This window comes from Austrofundulus limnaeus, unplaced genomic scaffold, assembly GCF_001266775.1.
Source record: "Austrofundulus limnaeus strain Quisiro unplaced genomic scaffold, Austrofundulus_limnaeus-1.0 Scaffold143, whole genome shotgun sequence".
Taxonomy (NCBI): domain Eukaryota; kingdom Metazoa; phylum Chordata; class Actinopteri; order Cyprinodontiformes; family Rivulidae; genus Austrofundulus; species Austrofundulus limnaeus.
Window position 1 is genome coordinate 1,038,236 of NW_013952545.1, and position 21,841 is coordinate 1,060,076.

At 40.3% G+C, this 21,841-nt stretch overlaps 1 protein-coding gene across 3 annotated transcripts in view; it reads left to right on the forward strand.

The window, feature by feature from the left end:
* Nucleotides 1–10,080, forward strand: part of si:dkeyp-97a10.3 (bromodomain-containing protein DDB_G0280777) — a 17,043-nt gene extending 6,963 nt beyond the window's left edge. For all 3 annotated transcript variants that reach the window (XM_014016351.1, XM_014016349.1, XM_014016350.1), the window contains exons 3-9: nt 8–364; nt 1,419–1,682; nt 3,929–4,213; nt 6,496–6,609; nt 6,752–6,813; nt 6,956–8,767; nt 9,095–10,080. In XM_014016351.1, coding sequence (XP_013871805.1) covers nt 8–364; nt 1,419–1,682; nt 3,929–4,213; nt 6,496–6,609; nt 6,752–6,813; nt 6,956–8,767; nt 9,095–9,124 — 2,924 coding nt within the window. In that variant the 3' untranslated portion in view covers nt 9,125–10,080. The remainder of the gene's footprint in view (nt 1–7; nt 365–1,418; nt 1,683–3,928; nt 4,214–6,495; nt 6,610–6,751; nt 6,814–6,955; nt 8,768–9,094) is intronic.
* Nucleotides 10,081–21,841: the final 11,761 nt, after the last annotated feature.

The following is a 21,841-nucleotide window of genomic DNA, read 5'->3' on the forward strand; positions in this document are numbered from 1 at the left end:
TGTTTAGTCATCCTCCCTGCTGATGTTCTGGCCCAGAACCCTGTATCGATCCAGTTCCAGCRAGACCCGGTGGTGGTTCAAACTGGTGCTACCATAGTGTTCACAGTGCAGAATGTGGTTCCGTCTCAGATCTTCACTATAACATGGACGTACCAAGGAACCAACACTCTGGGTTTTTGGAGCGGAGGAAGTTCAACGATCAACTCCGTGGCTCAGTTCCAGAACAGAGTCACCATCACTGTCAACACGCTCCAAATCGGAAACGCGCAGCTCCAGGATGCGGGGACGTACACCGTGAGCGTGGTCCCCGTCGCTTCCACAGGCCTGACCCAAAACTCCAGATCTGTCCAGCTGAGTGTGTTTGGTAAGAGCCAAAACTGATCAGACAAGAAGCAGGTGTGTGGTGGAGGTCTGGGTGAGCAAATTAAAGGCAGCGGTGATGTTCAGGAGGAACATGATAGTAAAAGGGGGGAATTCAGGGAGTACATGAATTAATCTGGGATGTATAATGAAATTAGTGASCCATGGAAGGCGAGGTAAGATTAATGAAAAAAAGAGGAGGAGATGAAGCAAGTAGCTCAGGGCTTCATGCCAATTAAAACTCATTTGTTATGCAGCACTGACGCTCTTAGATGTTTGATATCGTCTAAAAGTGGCGCTGCATGTAGAGACAGTAGAAACCCAGATTTGCATTCATTCATATTCAATATTGTAATGGAGCCTGAACAGCTGAGTGTCTTTTTTTTTCATTTTCAGCCCACGCTGTAGGGATGACGCACGGCCTCTCATCCTTCTGACCCCCATGGATAGCAGGGCGACCAAACCGTTGCAGCTAGTCTGCTATTCTCCAAACTTTCAAGTGCCGTTCACAACAGCCTGCTCCTCCCAAACGTCCTGATTACTCACTCCTCTTAAAATCAAAAGCTGCTTAAAACTTTAAATATGAGTTGCTGAGTCACAAGCTCTGCAAAAAATAAAAATAAAAATAAACTGGAGTAATTAGAGCTTTTAAGTGGTGGCGCTAGTGTTTTTGTTTGTTTGCCGTTGCTGCCACTGTTCTTTTAGCCACGGCTCCGTCCTCCGTCCGTACGCCCCCTCTTCTCCCCGTCCAATTATTTAACTTGGGCAGCGTGCCAAAAGKCATCTCGGCTACCACTCGCACCGTCTGCCCTCTCATGCGCCATCTGTGCGTCTATCTGAGCGCTGTCCCTTCTCGCCTCTCTCTTGCTTYGATTACAACAAATTATCCTCAACAGAAACATCAAACTGCTCTCTATTGTTCTGTCACTCCAACTTCTGAAGTGTACTCTCGCTCACACTCTCCGGCTCCATTTCTGCAGTAATGGCTATTTAAGAAACATTTTCTCTGTTTGCGGCTCTAAGGTAAAAGTGTTTTTTTTTATGTATTTTCTTTGTAGACGCAGTAACTGGGGTGACCCTGCTTGCTCCTTCGGCAGYGGAGAACAAAAACGCGTCTTTGAGTTGCACATGGGCCTCCGGGACGCAGGTCACGGTCCAGTGGAGCAAAGGAGGCGTACCCATCACCGCCAACTCTAGGATCACCATCTCCGGCGGCTCTCTGGTCATCAGCCCAGCCAGTCGCAGTGATGCCGGGGACTACATGTGTAACGCCAGCAACCCTGCCAGCTTTCAGACTGTCACAAGGACCCTCACCATCTTCTGTGAGTTCACAACCGGCCAAGACACGCGGCAGCTGTAACCACAACAAACGGCAGAAGCTTATCTCCCTATCCACATTGCGCTGCCACGCTATGTTTGTACCCGGCTTGCACGAGACATTCTTCCGTAAGCCTGTGGCGCTGTGCTGGCTTTGTCTTGATCTCATCATTAATTCTGYTCTGACTTTTTCCACTGTGGTGTCTCATACAGTGCTTGCCTACTGCATCAGTGTGCACGAAGATTAACAAACATTTCTTTACCCACATGAAACCCCAAATGCAACAAACACTTAGGCACACAGAAATATAAGGTAAATAAGAAACGGATTTTATGTAGCATCTAAATATTCAGCTTGGTGGCAAAGTAAGSTGTGATTTCTCCATCACAAGGCCTGCCATGTTCTGATTATAGCTTGTAAAAGTTGAAGTGCAGCTAATCATTATTTTCACTGGCAATCCATCACATTTTTTCTTTTTAGTTTGTGATTCATCAAAAAATTATATATAAAAAAAGACCTTTACCAATGGGGTGACATCCTAAAATTGCACTTTTTAATTTTTTGTTAGACATAACCAAATTTTGGTTAGTTTCCAAAAASATTAAGACCTAAGTTTATATTTCAGAAGCTAGAACCATCAAACTGATTTGTTGTTACCTCGAATAATGACTGAAATGACTTATTTTCACTCCCATATATATCCCATCTTTGACATATTACCACCTGGAACACTGAYGTGAGATTGTTTCAACCATCAAGTTTCAGCAAACTATAGCGTAATTATTAATAATAATTCATTAATAATTATTGCGTAAACGTTTTCAGACTCAAGTTTTTCATTTTGTTTCAAACTGACTTTTTTCTGACTTGATTAGAAGTAAACACCATTATGTAARTATTTTCCAACCTTTACTAATTACTAGGTTCAGCGAGTTTTGGAGGCATGGCAGCATCAAGTTTGTTTTGGAATGAGCTTGTTTTTGGAAATTTCTATTTCTATTTCTTTTTGTTTTTGGCAGTAATTTTCAAGCTCAATCAGTTTACAGTCAGTTTCAGGTTTTTACAGAGATGCTCGGCTGGGTTCAGGTCCAGACTCAGGCTGGAGGTACGCTTCAGGTTGTTTTCTTGTTGGAATTTGAACCATCGCTCCAGTTTGACATCTTAATCCCCCTAGAAAAGATTCTCCCTCTGGATTGCTTCAGAAGATTGCCTTCCCTCCATCCTGTCTGCATGCTTTTCCAGTGAAACATTTCCACAAATTGATGATGCTATTAAGATTGATTTTGTGATTTTTGTATGTAAAGCTGTATGGATAGGTAGATGCGTTATTTTTTATTATCATGTTTAATGTTGAGGTGTTGGTGGACCCAAGTTTAGGTTGTAAAGTATTTCAGGGACAGCTGAACAAAGAGGATGAACATCATAAACATTTTACCTTGTACAGTATTTGTGGAGAACTGCATATTTAAAAAAATCAGTTTTGAAATGAGATAAAATTTTTTTTTAATAATTTGAAAACATTTTTGTAAAATTTAACTGCGGCTCAGTTAGTAGAGCTGTTATCAGAAAGAAGGTTGCCAGATTGATACCCCGACTAAGAACCTTTCTGGGTAGAGTTTGCCTGCTCTCTCCGTGCATCCATGGGTTTTCTCCGGGTACTCCGGTTTCCTCAGACAGACCAAAAACACGACCGTTAGGCTAATTGGTAACTCTAAATTGTCCCTAGGTGTGAGTGAGAGTGAATAGCTGTTTGTCTCTGTGGTCTTGTTATGGACTTGTGACCTGTCCAGGGTGTACCCCGCTCCTCACACTGTAACTTCTGGATATGAGCACCAGTGACCCTGACAGGAAGAAACAGGCTGAGATGATGGATGGATGTCAATTTTAACACCAGACTGTTTTGAGCAGCTAAACTCTGTTTGTGCAATATTTTGAATGCAAAACCTCCCTGAACTGTCACTCAGATTTCACAACAAAAGTACTTTTGCAAACTCTGCGAGAGCGGCTAATGCAATTTAGATCTTCTGAAGTAATATTTAAAATGCAAGTCCTTTTCATTAGCTGACTAAGATCAAAGAGGGTTAACTGTAGAAATTAAAACAGATGAGATAACGAAAGCCTCAAACTTKCTCAGTAATTTCCCCTTTAGCAGACTATAATTAGCCAATTAGCGCTGCTTTTTCATAATTGTGCTTAGCTGTGAACGATGCGTTTTTGTTGCTAAGAGATTTCCTCTTATCAACTTACCAGATGGACCGGACACCCCTGCACTGTCCGTCGACAGACCCAAACAATGTGTGGGGGGAGGGGATGTACAGGTGGGAGGTACGCTGCGCGTCACCTGCACCTCTACCTCACTACCTGCTGCCACCTTCTCCTGGGAATTTAAAGGACAACCAGTAACTGGGCAGCCGAACACCGGGGTGCTCACCCTTCAGACCCTCTCCACCAGTCAGAGCGGCCAGTACGCCTGCATCGCCGCAAACAGYAACACTGGAAGCACGTCGAGGCAGACCACCAACCTGACAGTCGTAGGTGAGTTATGGTGAAYGCTCGCCTCTCTGTGACTGATGATGATCTCGGTGTGTTTTAGAATTTTCCGCTGTATTTGTCTTCTTGACAGGCGAGGGATGGAACAGACTGATCTGCTATGATTGTGGTCAAAGTCATTCAGTGACCCACCCCTCGCTTTACTTTTGTTTCTTCCCACACTTACTTCATTATTCTTTGTAGGAACTCTCCATCTTTCCTTTAGCCTCTTTTTCTCTGAGCTCCATCATTATCTTTATTAATTYTCCCGCCCATGACATCATTCTTTCTGTTTCAGATCAGAGCTGTCAAAAGCATTCWCATTCATCACTTAGGTAGAAGTATAGATACTAGGGCTTAAAAAGATATTTTTGGAAGTAGATGTATCAACTCAAGATTTTTACTCAAGTAWAAGTACTGGTTTTAAAACTACATAAAGTATACAAGTGAAAGTAATGTAAGGAGAAAAAGCCACCTCCTGAAACCCTGCGTCCTCAAATGCGAACATTGCATTTTTGCCTCTCTACCCATGATGCATCATTTTTTCAACTTTAACCCACTGTCCTCATTAATGGACACTACCAGCACCCTCTAGTGGTCCCAAGACAATATTAYACTCATTTGAGTGAAAACAAGATGGCAGGGATCTCAGTGAAAATCTTCTACAACAATTCTGGTGAGGAAAATGGCCAAAGTAAAAATCCAAGTTAGATTTCACGCTTGAAAACAGCACATTTATACACAGTTGCATCATTAGCTTTATAAGAAATGTAAAACTATCCTTTTTACAACTGAAGCTAATTACAATGTCAGTAAATATAAAGTCCTCATTTGAGGACATTGRGACTATAATTTCATTTGTAGGACAAACCTGGAAATATTTAGAACAGTTTACAAATGTTAAWAGTTAATGTAAGTGGTATATTTGGTCACAATTTTTTGTTAAACAAATCTGGAAATAATTAGAACAGTTCACAAGCACAAATAGTTCTTGCAAGTGATACATTTGTTCAACCAATTAATTGTACCAATAATGTTCAGSTCAAATGGTCTGCGATTTCCTGCAATTACRTCACGTAATATGTTCTTCAAACTGAAGACCAATCTGAAAGTTGTYGATGATGATGATGCACTTCACTAATCTTGCTCTAGTCAACAGCTGGCTGCTGTGTTGCAAAAATAACTAGGAACATTGAACCACCAGGAAGGCTATCATGAAGTTTCTCAATTTTTGCTTGGTAAATGCTTAGGTATTCCTCAAAAAGCACAACATTTTGAGACCCATTGTCCTCATTTGAGGACATAGTTTTTTGTGCAAAACCCACTTCCTGTACCATAACAGGGTCTAGTTATTATGCTTATTAGGTCCTACTAATCCCATGCATCTCAGAGAAAAAAAAAGCGAACATCTAGAAAAGGCTTGGGTCTCAGGAGGTTAAGGATAAAAGCTTAGGTCACGCCACAGGAGTCTATAGTGCACCCCCCCCCCCGCCAACAAAGAAAAACAAAAAGCAAATAAAATAAAATAAAAATTTCTAAATCCATATGACACATTTGTATTTCTATCCTTATTAGGACTGTTTACTGACTTCCATTAATTTCCAGTTGTTTCTACAGTCTAACCTTGTCCCCTTACCATAAACCTAACCACCCCAGTGCATACCTGACTCTAAACTTAACTTAAAATCAATTTATACCTTAGACCTAAACCCAACCCAAAAATGGAGTCCAACCATAGGAAATTTGTWCTGTTTRCTACTGATTTTAATGCATCACACTGCTGTTTTTATTTTGCCTAATCATCCATTTTTATGTTTTAAACTGTGATTTAGTCAAGACCCAGTCTAGTTTGAGTGACATGTCATGACTGACTCAAACAGAATGTGCTCTCTTTGAGGCATTTAGTTAATACAYGCCTTAATTGCACTGCCCACACATAGACATTTTGCTTATCAGTTGGCAGGAAAGTGTAAGCGAGAATCTGTTCATGTGATTAGGGAGACTTCYTCTACCAGTGTAATGTTTTCAAGTGGGCGGGGCCAGATTCTGAAGCTCATATTTCCTGATTGGTGGCCATTTTGCAGAGAAAATAAATGTCTAACTGGCCTCAGCTGGGTGGTTGTATAACATCTTCTTACACATAACATTCAAGTCTTATTTCTGTTTTTGTTCCTTGTGTATGAACACAACATTCTTTTTAAAAGTAATTACTCCAATAAAATATAAATAACCCACTTAAGTAAAGTAACTTAGTCTTTGTACTTCATTACTTGACACCTCTGTTTCAGGTGTATGTTTTGATGGAGGGGAAGTTGCAGGAATTGTAATCGGCTCATTCTTGGGGCTGCTAATCATCATCCTCCTCATCGTACTCCTTATCTGTCTTGTGCAAAGGAGGAAAGGTAGTCTATTTGTGTGTTTGTTACCATTGTGCACTCTTATGTTGTCTTTTTTAGGGGTTTTAAATATACTTTTGATTTTTAGAAAACATCCCAATAAGGRTCTTGTACACTAAACTGTCACTTATTTGTTTTGTGCTTTCAGTTCAACAAAGACGAAGGGAAAATGTGTTTTTTCAGGAGACAAATCCCAACCAAAGGCCTATTGTAAGCCACTATAAAGTTTACACATGATTCAGTATTGATTTTGTCTTTATGTCATGATGGTGCTGAAGGGCTGTTCACAAATGAACCCAATCTTTTTTTGCTCTCTCTTCCATGCCCTCATTTTTCACTTGCTCRCATCAAGCCTCCAGATCCACAAACTAATAATGTAAGGGATTTGGACCAAGGTCTTCAACCCCCTCTCTTCAGGAACACACAAACACGCCAGCCTGACCGCTTAATCACAACCCAACACGAAAGCCGTGGCAACCCACAGACTCTGCCTCTGAACGGACTGCATCACTCTGAAACAGAGCAGAGTAATAGCCGTGCAAACAGAYGTCCACAAAATGCTATTCAGAATATTAATTCACACCCGGCCAATGGCATCGACAACCCCGCTTTTGTACACACAGAGGCTCCGAATGCAAACACGCTCCCAAACCCACGGCAGCAAAATCCTAACATCCTCATTCAAACTGGAGGTGGGCAGGACGGCAACCAACACCCTGCGCTTCAAGTCAGTCTCAACCCGAACAACAACGCTCAAATTCCTACTGTTAATGTAAACTTAAACTCATATCCTGCCAACAGCCAACAGATTCTGCAAGATCGCTCATTTCCTGTTAGTCAAAATAATAATAATGTTTCACAAATGCATCATCTAAACACAATGCAATCGAATCCAACAATGCAAAGTGTCCGGTCTCATCAGATGGATCCCCGTCAGCTTGGTCGTCTATACCCACAACATCAAGCTCAGTCTGGGCTTATCCCGACTGGTTATACACATTTTAACAGCATTAACACGTCTCAGCSAAGTGTGAACACGCAGCCGTATCAGCAGGAGCCTCACAGGAGGTCTGACAGGGACTCAGGGGTGCCTGACACAACCGTGACATCCACTCGTACACAGATGCCTTGGGATCGCCTCAGAGGAACACCTGCRTACCCCACTGGCACTGTTCAAACTGTGCAGACGCTACCTGAAGTAGACTCTGACAGTGCAGACTATTCTAGAGAATACACTTCTGATCCTCTCGTAAGAGAAGAGAGAACGACGAGCAGACCTCAGCCTCAAAGCCAAACGGTTTCCCGGCGCAGAACACCACCAAGACGTGACCCACCGTCAGAGGACAGCGAGGCACGGAGCCGATCAGCCAATCGCCGTCATCCGACCGCTGCCAGTGTTCCACAGCACGAGTCCTCCCACCACACACGGAGAAGCCCCCGCACACAAAGGGAAAGTGCTCAGCCAGATATCAGAGGCAGCCAGACTGCCCCCAGGCAGGAAACAACTCACAGCAATAACCCCCAGGCACTGCCTCTCATGAGCCAGCAGGCCTCTGCAGGTCGCTCTGCTGTGCCACAGGGACCCACGGCCCAACAAGGACTCTCTGCACCGCAGAGTGCTGATATAAGAGCTTTGGCTGATCCCAATCACCTTCAGCAGGCACACATGACTCAGCAACACATAGCTGCACTGATACAAACAAGAGGACAGAACACACACACACAGCCCGCCGTGCACGGTGCCAGACAACCTCGCCAAGGGGGCATTGCTCCAATCCCAAACCCTTCTGCCCAGCCTAACCGCAGTAATCTAACCCAGGATGCACTTAGAAGCCACACTGAGAGGGCTCAAGTGTTTGAGAATCRAAGGCAGCAAACCCAGGCAGCCCTGCTTCACCCCGGCACTAATCAGATCCAAGCTCCAGCTGCGACCACCCAGCAGCCACCGACTCCTCCTCCCGTCATGCCGCTGGCACAGTTCCAGAACCTCCCCAAAGAACGTAACCAACACAGATCTCCAGCCAGAGGTGCACCTCGCCATGCCACTGCCGTGCCCACTAACCACCACCATCATCATCATACCGGACACAATCATGCTGGTGCACACAGGCATGGTCAAACCCGTGGACATGGGCACGCCGCCCACGTGACTAACCCCTGGCAGGTGAGTGACCCACAGCATGATGTGCTGAGATGACAGCAGATGTTCAGTGATATCAGGTCTACTGTCCTGTGTGCATTTGTGTTGTTTTATCTGTTTCTGCTTTTTGACTTGTGGATGTGTATAAATCTTGAAGGGTCTTTGAAAATACCTTTTATGTAGATTTTGTTGTTGTWTTTTCTCTCTATTGACAGTGCTTTAAAATGTACTCGGACGTAAGCATTTGTGACACCTTCGCAGTTTTGCAGAAGTAGCTCTGAGTGTGTCAGGGGTTCTGCCTTCTCTTCTGCATGACATGTTGCCAATGAAGGCCTTGTTGTGTCTTTCCAGCAACAAGCCCACAGAGGAAGACCAAGATGATGACAGATGACAGCGGATGACACTCTACAAATGTCCCGCATGCACTGCCACAAACAAACAGCTGACAGACGCAATCCAATATTCCACCAAGCAAGACTGACTGCGCTGAGTTCTGCTTTTGAAAAAAAGCTGTCACACACTGGTGTGTCAGTCCTGAACACTTTTTATTTTGTTTTATTTCATATTTTTAAGAAATGAAAACGTCTCCCGTGGGGCTGACAACAGTTGTTTTGACAAAGTTTTTGAATGTTGTCCTTCTTTTCTGAAAAGAAACTTGAAATGCTCAAAACACACACACTATTCCCCCAGACTGTTTTCATTTCTGACACACTGGCCACACATCAAAATCTGCCCAGAGCCTGCTCAAAAAAAAAGTTCAGTGATCAATGGCTGCTGGAGAAGTTCACATCCKATCATCCATTCATCAACAAGGCAAAAACAACACTCCCCCGTGATAAATTGCACATGAAAAAGTTGCATGAATGTCTGTGAGCACCTGAGCCGGCAGAGACAGACGGTAAATGGGAAGGCACAAAGATGGACTCGACTGCTGGGAGTGGTGACAGTTATGAAGGAAGAAATTAGCAGTGGGGGGTGTTGGGGTGGTCCTGACTCGCATGGAGCTATTTATTTTCCGCCTTCTGTTAGCGGATGCCTCTTCTGACACTTCTCAATTAAGAGGATTCGCCTCGCTGGTGCTCGGAAATAACGCTCGGCTCAGTACGGGGGGGGGATCCCATGAATGGATGGGTGCTTATTAATTAAATGCTTTTATGTGACTTAAATGACTTGGGGAAAAATAATCACACTCAGGCATGAATGAGGTCACCACAAAAACCTAAACTGCCAGGCTTTCAGCTGTGGAAAAAAAAGAAGTCACAGGGTTAAACATGTTGTTTTTTACAATTGTATTTATTTGGAATGGTTGCATTTTTAAAATAAAAGGTGTGCAGGTATTCTTTTTTTAAGGTTTTAGATTCATACATACAGGTCAACATCCTCGGATATTTACCTGTGCGTAAATCTTCAAAAATATGTAATTTTCATGCATGCACGCACACAAAATTAAATCCATAGTACCTGACATGATATAAGCTGAGGAGGGGGTGGTTACCAGAGTGGCACGACACCGCCCACCCTTTCCTCCTACTCACTGCCCCCTAAACCCAAACTGACCAAAAAGCACTGAGTTTTGTGGCACAACACCATAGCTGTGGTGCTGCAGAGGTAGTTAATTCATCTTATTTAATTATTTTAAACATCTTACAGGCTCTGAGATGTAAAATACATTTGAAGTTGAGGTTTGGTTACAATCTGTGCGGTAATGAACACAAATTGCACGAACAAGCAGGAAAATCCAGAATCATGTGCAGGATTTTTTAAACCGTGTCCTGTCTGGCAATGTGAATCTCAAAATTGATGTCTGAGTGTCCAAACGAAGCCCAACAGTTTTACAACCCCTGGCAAAAAGTATGGAATCACCACTCTTGGGTGAGCACTCATTCAGACATTTCATTCTGTAAAACAAACTCAGATCAAAAACATGATACAATAATAAGGTCATTCCAAAGTACAACTTGTTGGCTTTCAGGAACACTCAAAGAAATGAAGAGAAAACATTGTGGAAGTTAGTGAATGTTACTTTTATTGACCAAGCACGGGCAAAACGTATGGAATCACTCCATTCTGAGGAAAAATGTATGGAATCATGAAAAACAGATAAAAGACCATTCAAAATACATCACTGGTATTTAGTTGCACCACCTTTGGCTTTTATAACGGCTTGCAGTCTCTGAGGCATGGATTTGATGAGTGACAAACTGTATTCTTCATCAGTTTGGTGCCAACTCTTTGATAGCAGTTGCCAGATCAGCTTTTCAGGTCGGAGCCTTCTTTGGACCATTATTTTTTCAGTTTCCACCACAGGTTTTCAATTGGGTTGAGATCTGGACTATTTGCAGGCCATGACAACGACTGAATGTGTCTTTTTCCAAGGAATGCCTTCACAGTTTTTGCACTATGGCACGATGCATTGTCATCTTGGAAATTTATTTCATCACCTCCAAACATCTGTTCAATTGAAGGGATGAGAAAACTGTCCAAAATGTCAATGKNARYKTGTRYATTGATAGAAGAATGAACCACAGTCATCTCCCCAGTGCCTTTGCCTGACATGCAGCCCCATATCATCAAGGATTGTGGAAATTTGGTTGCTTTCTTCAGGCAGTCCTCTTCATAAATCTCACTGCAACGGCACCAAACAACAGTTCCAGCATCATCACCTTGTCCAATGCAGATTATTGACTCATCACTGAAGATAACTTTCATCCAGTCATCCACAGTCCATGTTTGCCTCTCCTTAGCCCATTGCAGTCTTGTTCTTTTTTGTTTAGGTGTCAATGATGGTTTTCTTTTAGCTTACCTGTATTGAAATCCCATTTCCTTTAGGCGATTTCTTATGGTTCGGTCACATACAATGGCTCCAGCTTCCTCCCATTTATGCTTCATCTGTCTAGTTGTACTTTTTCAGTTTTCAAGACAAATGGCCATAAGTTGTTTGTCTTGATGCTTTGATGTCTTTCTTGGTCTACCAGTACACTTGGCTTTAACAACCATTCCATGCTGTTTGTATTTGGTCCATATCTTGGATACAGCTGACTGTGGACAGCCCACATCTTTAGCAACCATGTGTGAAGAGTTACCTTCTTCAAGAAGTTTTACAGTCCTCTCTTTTGTTTCAAGAGACATTTCTCTTGTTGGAGCCATGGTTCTTGCCACTCCACTTCGTCCAGCAGCCCTCCAAGGTGTCATGACTGCAGGTGTTTTTAACTGCAGACTAACAAGCAGATCTAATCTGAGGCAGGTGTCCATTTAGGGAAAGGACATTGACTGGGTTTTTCCTCATTTTCCACCTCCAATTTGAGTGATTCCATACTTTTTTCCTCAGAATTGAGTGATTCCATATATTTTCCCCTGTGCTTGGTCAATAAAAGTAACGTTCATTGACTTCCACAATGTTTTCTCTTCATTTCTTTGAGTGTTGCTGAAAGCCAACAAGTTGCCCTTTGGAAAGACCTTATCATGACCGTATCATGCTTTTGATCTGATTTTGTTTTACAAAACGAAATGTCTGAATGAGTGCTCATCCAAGACTGGTGATTCCATACTTTTTGCTAGGGGTTGCACTTTCACAAGTGCAGCATAATGGTATTTCACCATAATGCTCCATTTGATATACCTTTTATTATAAATTCTTTAGGGATTAATTTGTTATAACTGACATGGGGACTAAAAAAAAGTAAACACAGAAAGGAAAAGTGAGAAAAGAAATGGAAAGGCAAGCAAGAAGATATGAGAGATGCATTAAAAAACGCAAGACAACACATTTGTAGTCTGACTCCACACCTGCAACAAGAAAAAATACATAAACACAGCAACAAAATGAGTATATAATAATAATAATAATAATAATAATAATAATAATAATAATAATAATAATAATAATAATAGCCTCACTGAAAAGTACTCTGTAAATTTTATGAGTAGATGATAATATTAATAAAATACACTGCTCAAAAAAATAAAGGGAACACTACTGCTCAAAAAAAAATAAAGGGAACACTTAAACAACGCACGCTAAGTCCAAGTAAATCAAACTTTTGTGAAGCACATTCAACTCTGTACAGAACAAAGTACTCAATGTGAATATTTCATTGATTAAGATCGGGAGTTAGCGTACATTGTTTGTTTCCTTTATTTTTTTGAGCAGTGTATATAGATACATACACACACATACATATATACTTATTTCCACACTACACATTTAGTGGCCAATACAGTCCCAACAATGAATGTATCTAAGAAACCCCTGGATCTTAACACYTGTTTGTGTGCGGTTGTGAGCTTGCATGTAGGGGTTAGACAATGAAACAGAAACACCTGGTTTTAGACCATAACATCCCCTTCAGACAGCTTCCTCTTGCATCCACAGTTARTCCTGTTGGATGTGGTTGGTCCTTCTTGGTGGTATCCTGACATTACCCTGGATACTGTGGCTCTTGATACATCACAAAGACTTGCTGTCTTGGTCACAAATGCTCCAGCAAGATGTGCACCAACAATTTGTCCTCTTTTGAACTCTGGTATGTCACCCATAATGTTGTGTGCACTGCAATATTTTGAGCAAAACTATGCATATATATATATACATACACTGTATATATTCATCCTTAAACATCACTCTGACTAATCTATAAGCCACATGAACAAATGCAAAACACATCTGGTGTTTCTAGTTGAACATCTGCGGTAAAAAACTAGCTTATTTACTGTCTTTATGCAAAATGATGAATATAAACAGCCCAAACAGATGTGAGAAGCTGAAAGCAGTTTTATTTTTGTTTGTATTCATTGTGAGAAAATTTTAAAGAGAAAGTTTTTTTTTTTGATGCATTATATTTGATCTGTAAAAAAAGTATTTTTTACTTGTGTTTTTACAAAGCCTCAGTGGATTTTAATAGCCTGCTGCCATCCCAGTGGGGTCACTTGTTCGGACTGTTCACAGGACTTTATTTTATCATTTTTTCCATGAAAAAACAAGAAACTAAGTTTGTCTTTCGTCCCCCCCCCCMCCCCCGCCGAAAAAAAAACAACTCTTGAAACACGTCAACAGTTCAGTCCACAGAACCCACCAGTTCATTCAGGTGCTTCTCTGAATCATGAAGTTGTTTGCTGCCTGAACATATTTCTGCTCTCTGTGTCTGCTCTGATAATTATTCACGGCGTTCGTGCGCACCGAGTGCCGTGGCTCAGATAAATCTACTCCTCGCGCTTGTTGTACCGAGCTCGTGTTTGGATCACAGCTCCATCCGTCTCCTGCTCCCACTTCTACGTCACGTCTGATGAAAAGTCCTGCTGCTCACTATCGGAGACACTTCACGGTATACTAGCACTGTAATGAGTGAAGATGGAGTGCGTTTGAGTACCTGCACCAGAATAGCTCCGAGCGTTCGCCTTCCCCCGGTTCCAGGCGAAAGCTGTGATTTATGAAAAGTTTGAGGCCATTTTACAAATGAAGTACTTTTTGTAATACTCTGCGCCTGCTGTCTTCGCAGTGAAGTGTGCTGTTTATGGCCCGAACAATTCGCAGGAAATTGCAAGACGTTTTGTTTGCGAAAAACACAACGCTGTAAAGCTGGAAACCTGATGCTGCGACCTCCTCTGGAACCATTTGCATGCAAATCTGCTGGTTTTGCCTTAGTGCGCTGATTTACTGTGATTTACTGTGACACCCACAAGTAATTGTAAATGTTTACTCAGCCCTTCGGAGGCATAAATTAAAGGAAAACATAACTCAGGCACTGTGTCTGCAAATTGGGCATGTTTTTGTATTGATGAATGCTGGTTTTGGTATTTATCAAACTGCAAGCTTTTCCTACTTAAGTGTGAATTGAGCCAGTAAATTTTTCTCAGGGGGTAAAAAAAGAGGTTTCTCACTGAAATGAGCTGAAAAGATCACAGAAAACCTGCTGACCTTTGACCTCTGTTTGTAAAACAGCTCGTATTTATAACTCAGATTTTTCATACGTGTAATATTTGATTACATTTTGCAGTTTTATCCTTTGCTTTAACCTCTCTGTGTTGCATCATCCTACAACTCTAGGAAACAGAAGCTCACAAAATGCAAATCCCATCCTGAAACCTCTCTGTGGCAAACTCTTCATGCCTCTTCACCCACAAGGGGGAGCCGTGTGAGAGGAATTCTGAGGCCCATCGATCAAATTCATTTGATTTCGTTTTGCTTCTAAAGACCTTGACCACGTGTTTAAGTCACATATTAGGATGCAAGTCTGGCAGAGAAAAAGAAAAAAAAGCAGCAACAAGAAAACCCTCTGTTTCCACAGACGTGTTGTTGTTTTTTTAGTTGTTTAAAGGTGAACTGCTGCCTTCAGGGGTACACAAAAAGCAACTGTTCCTTCAAAGAGTTTTGTTTTCTATCGTAATCCTTTGTTGGATCAACTGAGCGTATCATGTTCCACTTAATATTTTCACCATGTTTTCTCTTTCAAATAAAGACAGAGTGTTTTATTCAAAAGCTCTGCTGGAAAAGAAGCCAAAAAAAAAAAAAAAAACAACAACAACCTGACTGCTTGTGGAAATTCAGGACTTTAAGGTTTTTTCAGCAGTTTGAACATCTTATAAATGTCCTGCTGCTTTCCTATGTGGCCAACGGTGAATTTATAGTCTGCTGAAAAGGTGAACTGATGACAACGGTTGTTTGTCTGTAAATATCTCATAAACCAATGAATGCATTTGAATGAAACTTTCTAAAAGAAATGACTGCGTTAACAACTGCGATTAACTCATGGAGACAGCTTGAACCAAGATGGTAAAGCAGTCTGTCAGCTGTACAAATACTGAGCTAAAATCTGACATGGTAGTAGCTGAGACTGATCTCTAATATGTACTCTGAGTGTTGCGTGTGCAAGAGCCATGTTTTAAATCTCGTAATCAACTACAGCACCTGTGTCAAACACAAGGCCTGCAGGCCAAATGTGGCCATGGGTGACTCCCGTCTGGCCCACCAAGAACCCCCCCCCCAATATTTTTTATCCTGAATATGAAAATTGTTTCTTATACCAGTGAATTTAAAAGGTGAAAGTAATTGTCCTGCCCTTAAGCTAGTTGGCTAGCACAGTAACGTCTTACAATAAGCTGCTTTAAAGCCAGCATCGACCATAAACCACATCCCATAATGCATGTCGATCATCCATGGGAATTCCCTGTCAGAAAGKGGGAGAGTTCAGAATTCAAGATGGCRGCTACTCACCACAACTCATCAGTGAGTAAAACTCTCTTACTTGTTTAGTCAAAGTTAGCCATGAAACATCAAAGTTAATTACAACTGTCCCTTTGAGGGCCATCCTAAGGCTTATGTTAATGAATTTAACACCCCTGAACTACAGGAATCAACTCAGGTTGTTGGCAAAACTGAGCAATCATCTAAAACTGTTTAACGTTTGGACTCAACCAATCCAAGATCGCTGCCAAATCCACCTGTCCTTTTATTGGCAACAACTTAGCGAATTTTACAGATATGAGCTTAAATTTAAACGTTACCAAGTATTCTGTGTCATCGTGACCTTGAAGCTGCTTAAAGTAAAACTACACATAGACACACAACCCCCCCCACACACGTACACACTCTCTCACCTCACAAATTGTAAAGAAATTCACACCTACAACGTGTCGCAGCAGATGAGGCTCGCAATTTAGTCACTGAAACCACAGAGGAAATGTACGCAGGAGATATTCAGAGAAAAAGCTGATTCTATGAAGTGCAGGGCAGAAAGTTCTTTATGAGCTGTGTAGTTCAGCAAAAATACAGTTTCAGTGCAAATAAAAGCTCTAAAAATACACGAGCCAAGAATAGCAGGACACTCAGCATCACGGTTTGTAAAAGAACTGCGGAAATTAGTGTCTGACTCTGCATCTGTTTAACTTCCTTTCCTTGATGTTCACTATTAGACCAAGTGCCTTTTTAATATATATTTTTTGAAAACACCAACCAATTACTCACTTTTAGACAAGTTTTGGAATTACATTTCTTGAAGGAAATAAAAAGACTGATTGCTGGTTAAACTACAGCAGAGTACTAATTTACTGAGGGGGTCATAACGACCACACATGACATTTACAGAGACATTTGGACAAACTAAACCCAACTCAAACCAAACCTGCTTTTTAAGAACAGAGTTTTATGATCTCATAGGGTTAGACCATCTGCAATCTGTGGCTCTGAGGCCACATGTGGCTCTTTGAAAATGTGACCAAACATGACAGAATAGTTATTTTTTTTTATACCCACAACAGAATCAATTTGAATGCAAATATGTGATCAATGCTACTCATAAAAAAGTTAAACATGTTAGCTCATGCTAGCCTGTTGTTTGCTTAAATAATGCAACTTGTTTTTCTCAAATCCATCAGAATTACCTTTAAAGAATTTGAAGACTACATAATAAGAATTAGAAGGGAGGAATAGTTTAGTTGTACTAGTTTTTATGAAATTCAGTATAAAAATACAATATTTTTCTTGTTTACATGGATATGGTCTTTTTATTTGTCCTAATGTGTATAATAATAAATAATATAATAATAATATCAATATTTTTTAGTTTTATAATATCACCTCCACTGACCGTGAAGGTTCCTGAAAAGGCAGTGAAAAGGCCCACGGACCACCAGTTGATAATCACAGTTGTAGCTTGTTTTGTGGCTCTGGACACATTTTATTAGCGAGACAAGGAGCAGAAACGACTCTTTTGATTGTAAAGGTTGCAGACCCCTGGGTTAGACAACCGAAAACCAGAAGTGCAACAATTTGAGCAAACCACCTGTCGCCTAACATGTCAGAGTTTTAGATTAAAATCTTGTTAAGCTGAGAAATGGACTTCTTTTTTTCTTGAAAATAAAACTTCCCGTTCCCTTCAATGCGAGATGTCACGCTAAAAAAAAAAAGTGTCCTGAATGACACCAAGTTTTAGCACAAAGTCTGCAAAACGGACAGCCATTTTTGTGTTTTCTAACAGTACTTAGCAGTGGAAAACACGTTAATCACTTGTATACACACCCTGTGATTATTTCCTGAAGATTTTCAATAAAATCCGTCTGGTTCCTGAGATATTTTGTTTACAGACAGACAGAGATGACTCCAAATAGTTTAAGCTTACATTTCAAAATAATGATTTTGTGACCTGTTAGTGCTGGGATCAGACTCAGCTCTGGAACGCTCTCCCTCTGTCCCTTCGCAGCTCAGATTCTACTGACTCTTTTAAGAAACATCTTAAGACATTTTTATTCAGACAGGCTTTTAGTTAAGTGCTTTTATTGTGTTTTAGTTGTTGCTTTTACATCTGTGATCTGTTTTATTGTTTTTAATTATTTTTGCTTTCTGTGAAGCACTTTGTGATGTTTGTGTCTGTGAAAGGTGCTATAGAAATAAAGTTTACTTACTTACTTACTTACTTACTTACTTACTTACTTACTTACTTACTTACTTACTTACTTACNTTACTTACTTACTTATTTACTTACTTACTTACTTACTTACTAATGTTTTGTTAACAGACATGGTCAAAAAATTAATGCATTGCCTTTTGGCAATAGATGATATTTATACACATAATTGTAAGAAGACTACCACATGCATAGAAAGTGCATTAAAATCAGCTCCTAGAAACTTTGCTTCCCTTTCTTTTATTCTTCAAGATGTATTTCTTTTTACAGAAGCTTAAGAGAGTTAAAAGAAGTCCTGCTCATTTGACAGCCAGGGTGGTGCAGGGTGCAGAACACCGCAGAGGGAGTCTGATTAAACAAGCAGCCTGTCCTGCAGCACAAATCACACCTGCAGAAAATAATGTAATCATCCAGCTGCCAGTGGAGCTTTAAACACCCTGCAGGACAGACGCTTTAATCGGTTGTAAGCTATATCTTAATGCAACCAGCTGCACGGCTTTCTTTCTCTCCTGAACTCAGTCATCATATCTGCTTTCGTTCTTCTTCCTTTTTTTCCCCCCACCAAAAAGCAAAGCAGACACAATCAAAACATGTCAGAAGGCAATTTAAAGTTTGTCTGTTACAACCAAGCGGCCGATAAAGAATCAGCGTAAATCTTTACATTTGCTTATCAACGAGTCACAACAAAGATTCACCAGGCGCGTTGAAGGTGTTGTGTTTTACAGCTGCGCCGGTTGGGTTCACTTTCAGCTCACGTACAGCAGAGAAAATAAATTGAACCTGCATGAGGCACGGCTTCCAGCGTAACTCACATGTTCTTTCTGGCTTCAGCTGCCCAAGTGCTTGTGCTCAATCTTTAATAAAACTGATTGCCTGCAATGTTTGATGTGTTTCATTACTTATTTGGGCTCAGCAGTTCGGCAAGAACTACTTTTTAATTTCTATTTATAGCTTTTATGCTCCCAAAAATAAATGAGGTTGCTTTTGACTGACGGGATGAAGTGTAATACATCTGTAATCTATCTGCAGCTGAGAAAATTTAACATTAGGCCCAATTCCCTGGAAAGCTTCTTTTTTATTTTCACAACAGCCTCAGACGATGGTAGGCTTTAGCGTTTTATCTAAACGTATTTTTGAAGCACACAAGCAATAAACTGGAACAAAATTCATTACTGTCATTTCATTCTGAAAGCAGGGAATTAAAGCCACACATTGTCCTGGAAGACTGTGTCCAATTAAATTCCTTTAAATGTTGTTTTAGCTGTGTCCATTTCTAATCATAGAGGTTAAATTCAAATGAAATACAGCTAATTTCATTTGAAAATGCCCTTAACTGTCTGGAGCTAGCTAGTGTAGGAGGAATAAAGTTTGGTGAAATGCTAAAAAAATGAGAAAATAAAAAAAAACAACCTAACAAACAGAAATTAGATGTGAGGGAAATGCAGAAATGTTTTCTGAGAATCACTAAAATACATCAGTTCCAGTAAAGTTAGGACAACGTGTAAAACAAATAAAACAAAATGAGATGATTTGCAAATCTTTTTCAACCTATATTTGACAAATTATACAGATATTTGACAAAGATAAGACATGTAATGTTTGAACAGATAACTTCTTTTGATTTTTTTTTTGCAAATACTCACTTTGATGACTGGGCCTTTCAAGGACGCCCCCTTTAAACCCAATCATGACACTTTCCTGTTTCCAATTAACCTGTTCACGTGTAGTTTCCCAGCCTTTTGTTGCCCTATCTAGCTTTTTTGAAATGCATTGAAGGTATCAAATTCAAAATAAGTGAATATTTGAAAAAAAAAAAACCCAACAAAAACAAAAAACAATCAAGTTTATTTTGGGTAAAAGTTTTTATCACCTGCCACCAAGAAGTAAGACTGATATTAATGTTTTTGCTTGTGTCTGTGTGTGATCACCAGAACCACAGGATGATTTTTATTAATACTCTCACAGTGTAATAATAAGATGTACCTCTACAGCTGAATGCATTTAGAAATCAACACAATTTAAGATGCCCTTAATAAAACACCAAAACCCACAAATATGTCTAAAAATCAGTTTGTTTTACTGATATTGAGCTAAAACTTGAAGTGGTAGTAGCTGAGAGTCAGTCATACTCTGATTTTGAGATCTAACAACATTGGGTGAAGTTTTGTTTCTCAACAAATGATGAACTCTTGTACGAAAAGCCTCAGGCTGAATTATTCATTACTTCAAGGAATGCTAAGCCTTTCAAACAGAGAAATATTTTGCTAAATTACAGATAAATAATCAGCTCAAGTCTGAAAAGCCCAATTTTAAGAAAGTATTCACTCGACTCCGCTCACATGGAAACAAACAGACATTTCATTTGTCACATCATTTATTGCTTTTTCTCCCACACTAAGTAATTTGTAGAAATCACCCGAGGTTCTGAAAACCTGTGATGGGCTTTTGTAATTAATTCTGCCATTTCAAATTAATTGATCTGACAACAAAGGAAGTGACAGTGGAAAAACAACATTGGTTGCAGACCTTGTGAGCACAGCAACGTGTTCCTGCTCACAGAACAGAAAGTCCTGGAGTATCTCCGCGTCCAAAATGCCACCGCCGCGGCACGCTACCTCACGTTAAGCAGGGCTTCGGGGGAAGTTAAATGTGACATTTGCAAAACAATCTGGTGCAGTTCACTTTTTCACTTTTTGAAAATTGCTCACTATTATGTTCTTTTTTTCAAATGGCCTTTGATAAGGACAGTGTTTTCTAATAGGWTGTTCAGGGTGTGTGTGGGGAGTGACATTTTGCTGACCTAAAAAAAGTGCTGTTTGTCCCATCTGTCATCACACAAGAACTGAGCAAGCACTTCAAAGCTGAAGACACCGTAATAAATTAGGTTTTATTTATCTGTTCATTCTGCAGGGGGAAGGCTATAAAAATGCATGTAGTGAAAACCCTGTGGTTAGAATTTCATTGTCATTGTACCTCCTACATGAGGTGAAATTTTATATTTAAAACACTGCTTTTCATGAACCTTAATTTAACCTTAATTTAATTAGGTATGCATTAATTAAAGCTCCTCTCATCAATATTTTTATATTAAGCACCCTGAAGCAGTGGGATGGAAAACATATCAGCTTTAATAACATARAAAGCTGCTAGTTACTTCAGAAAATCAAAGAAATAACAAGCAAACTACAACTAAACTTAAAATTAACATAACCAGAAAAAAAAGGTAAGGAACTACCAAAGAAAAGCTGAAAACCAGTGACTGATTCCACACAGAGAAAATAAATAATAAATACACGTAATCCGAAGGCTAAACTGTCTCATTTCACAGCCTTTTTATGGAGCCTACCTGGATTGCGTAGGGCACGTGTCAAAATCAAGGCCTGTGGGCCTCATTTACCCCACGAGTGACATCCGTTCGGCCCGTCAATTTAATTTTTTACGTAATTATAAACAAAAATAGTTTTTATATCAATGGTAAACTTTGAATTTATGATTCAATATAACAAAATAAACTCATTTAAAAGGTGAAGGATAATACTTTTTCTGCCCCTGAGCTGTTGGTTTTGAGTAACTGTGGCCCACTGAGCACTTTAGTTGAACAGATCTGTATTAATGTCTCAAAATAAGCTGCTTTAAAGCCTGCATTGACTATAAACTACATCTGCCATAACACATGTTGATGATGCATGGGAACTCCGT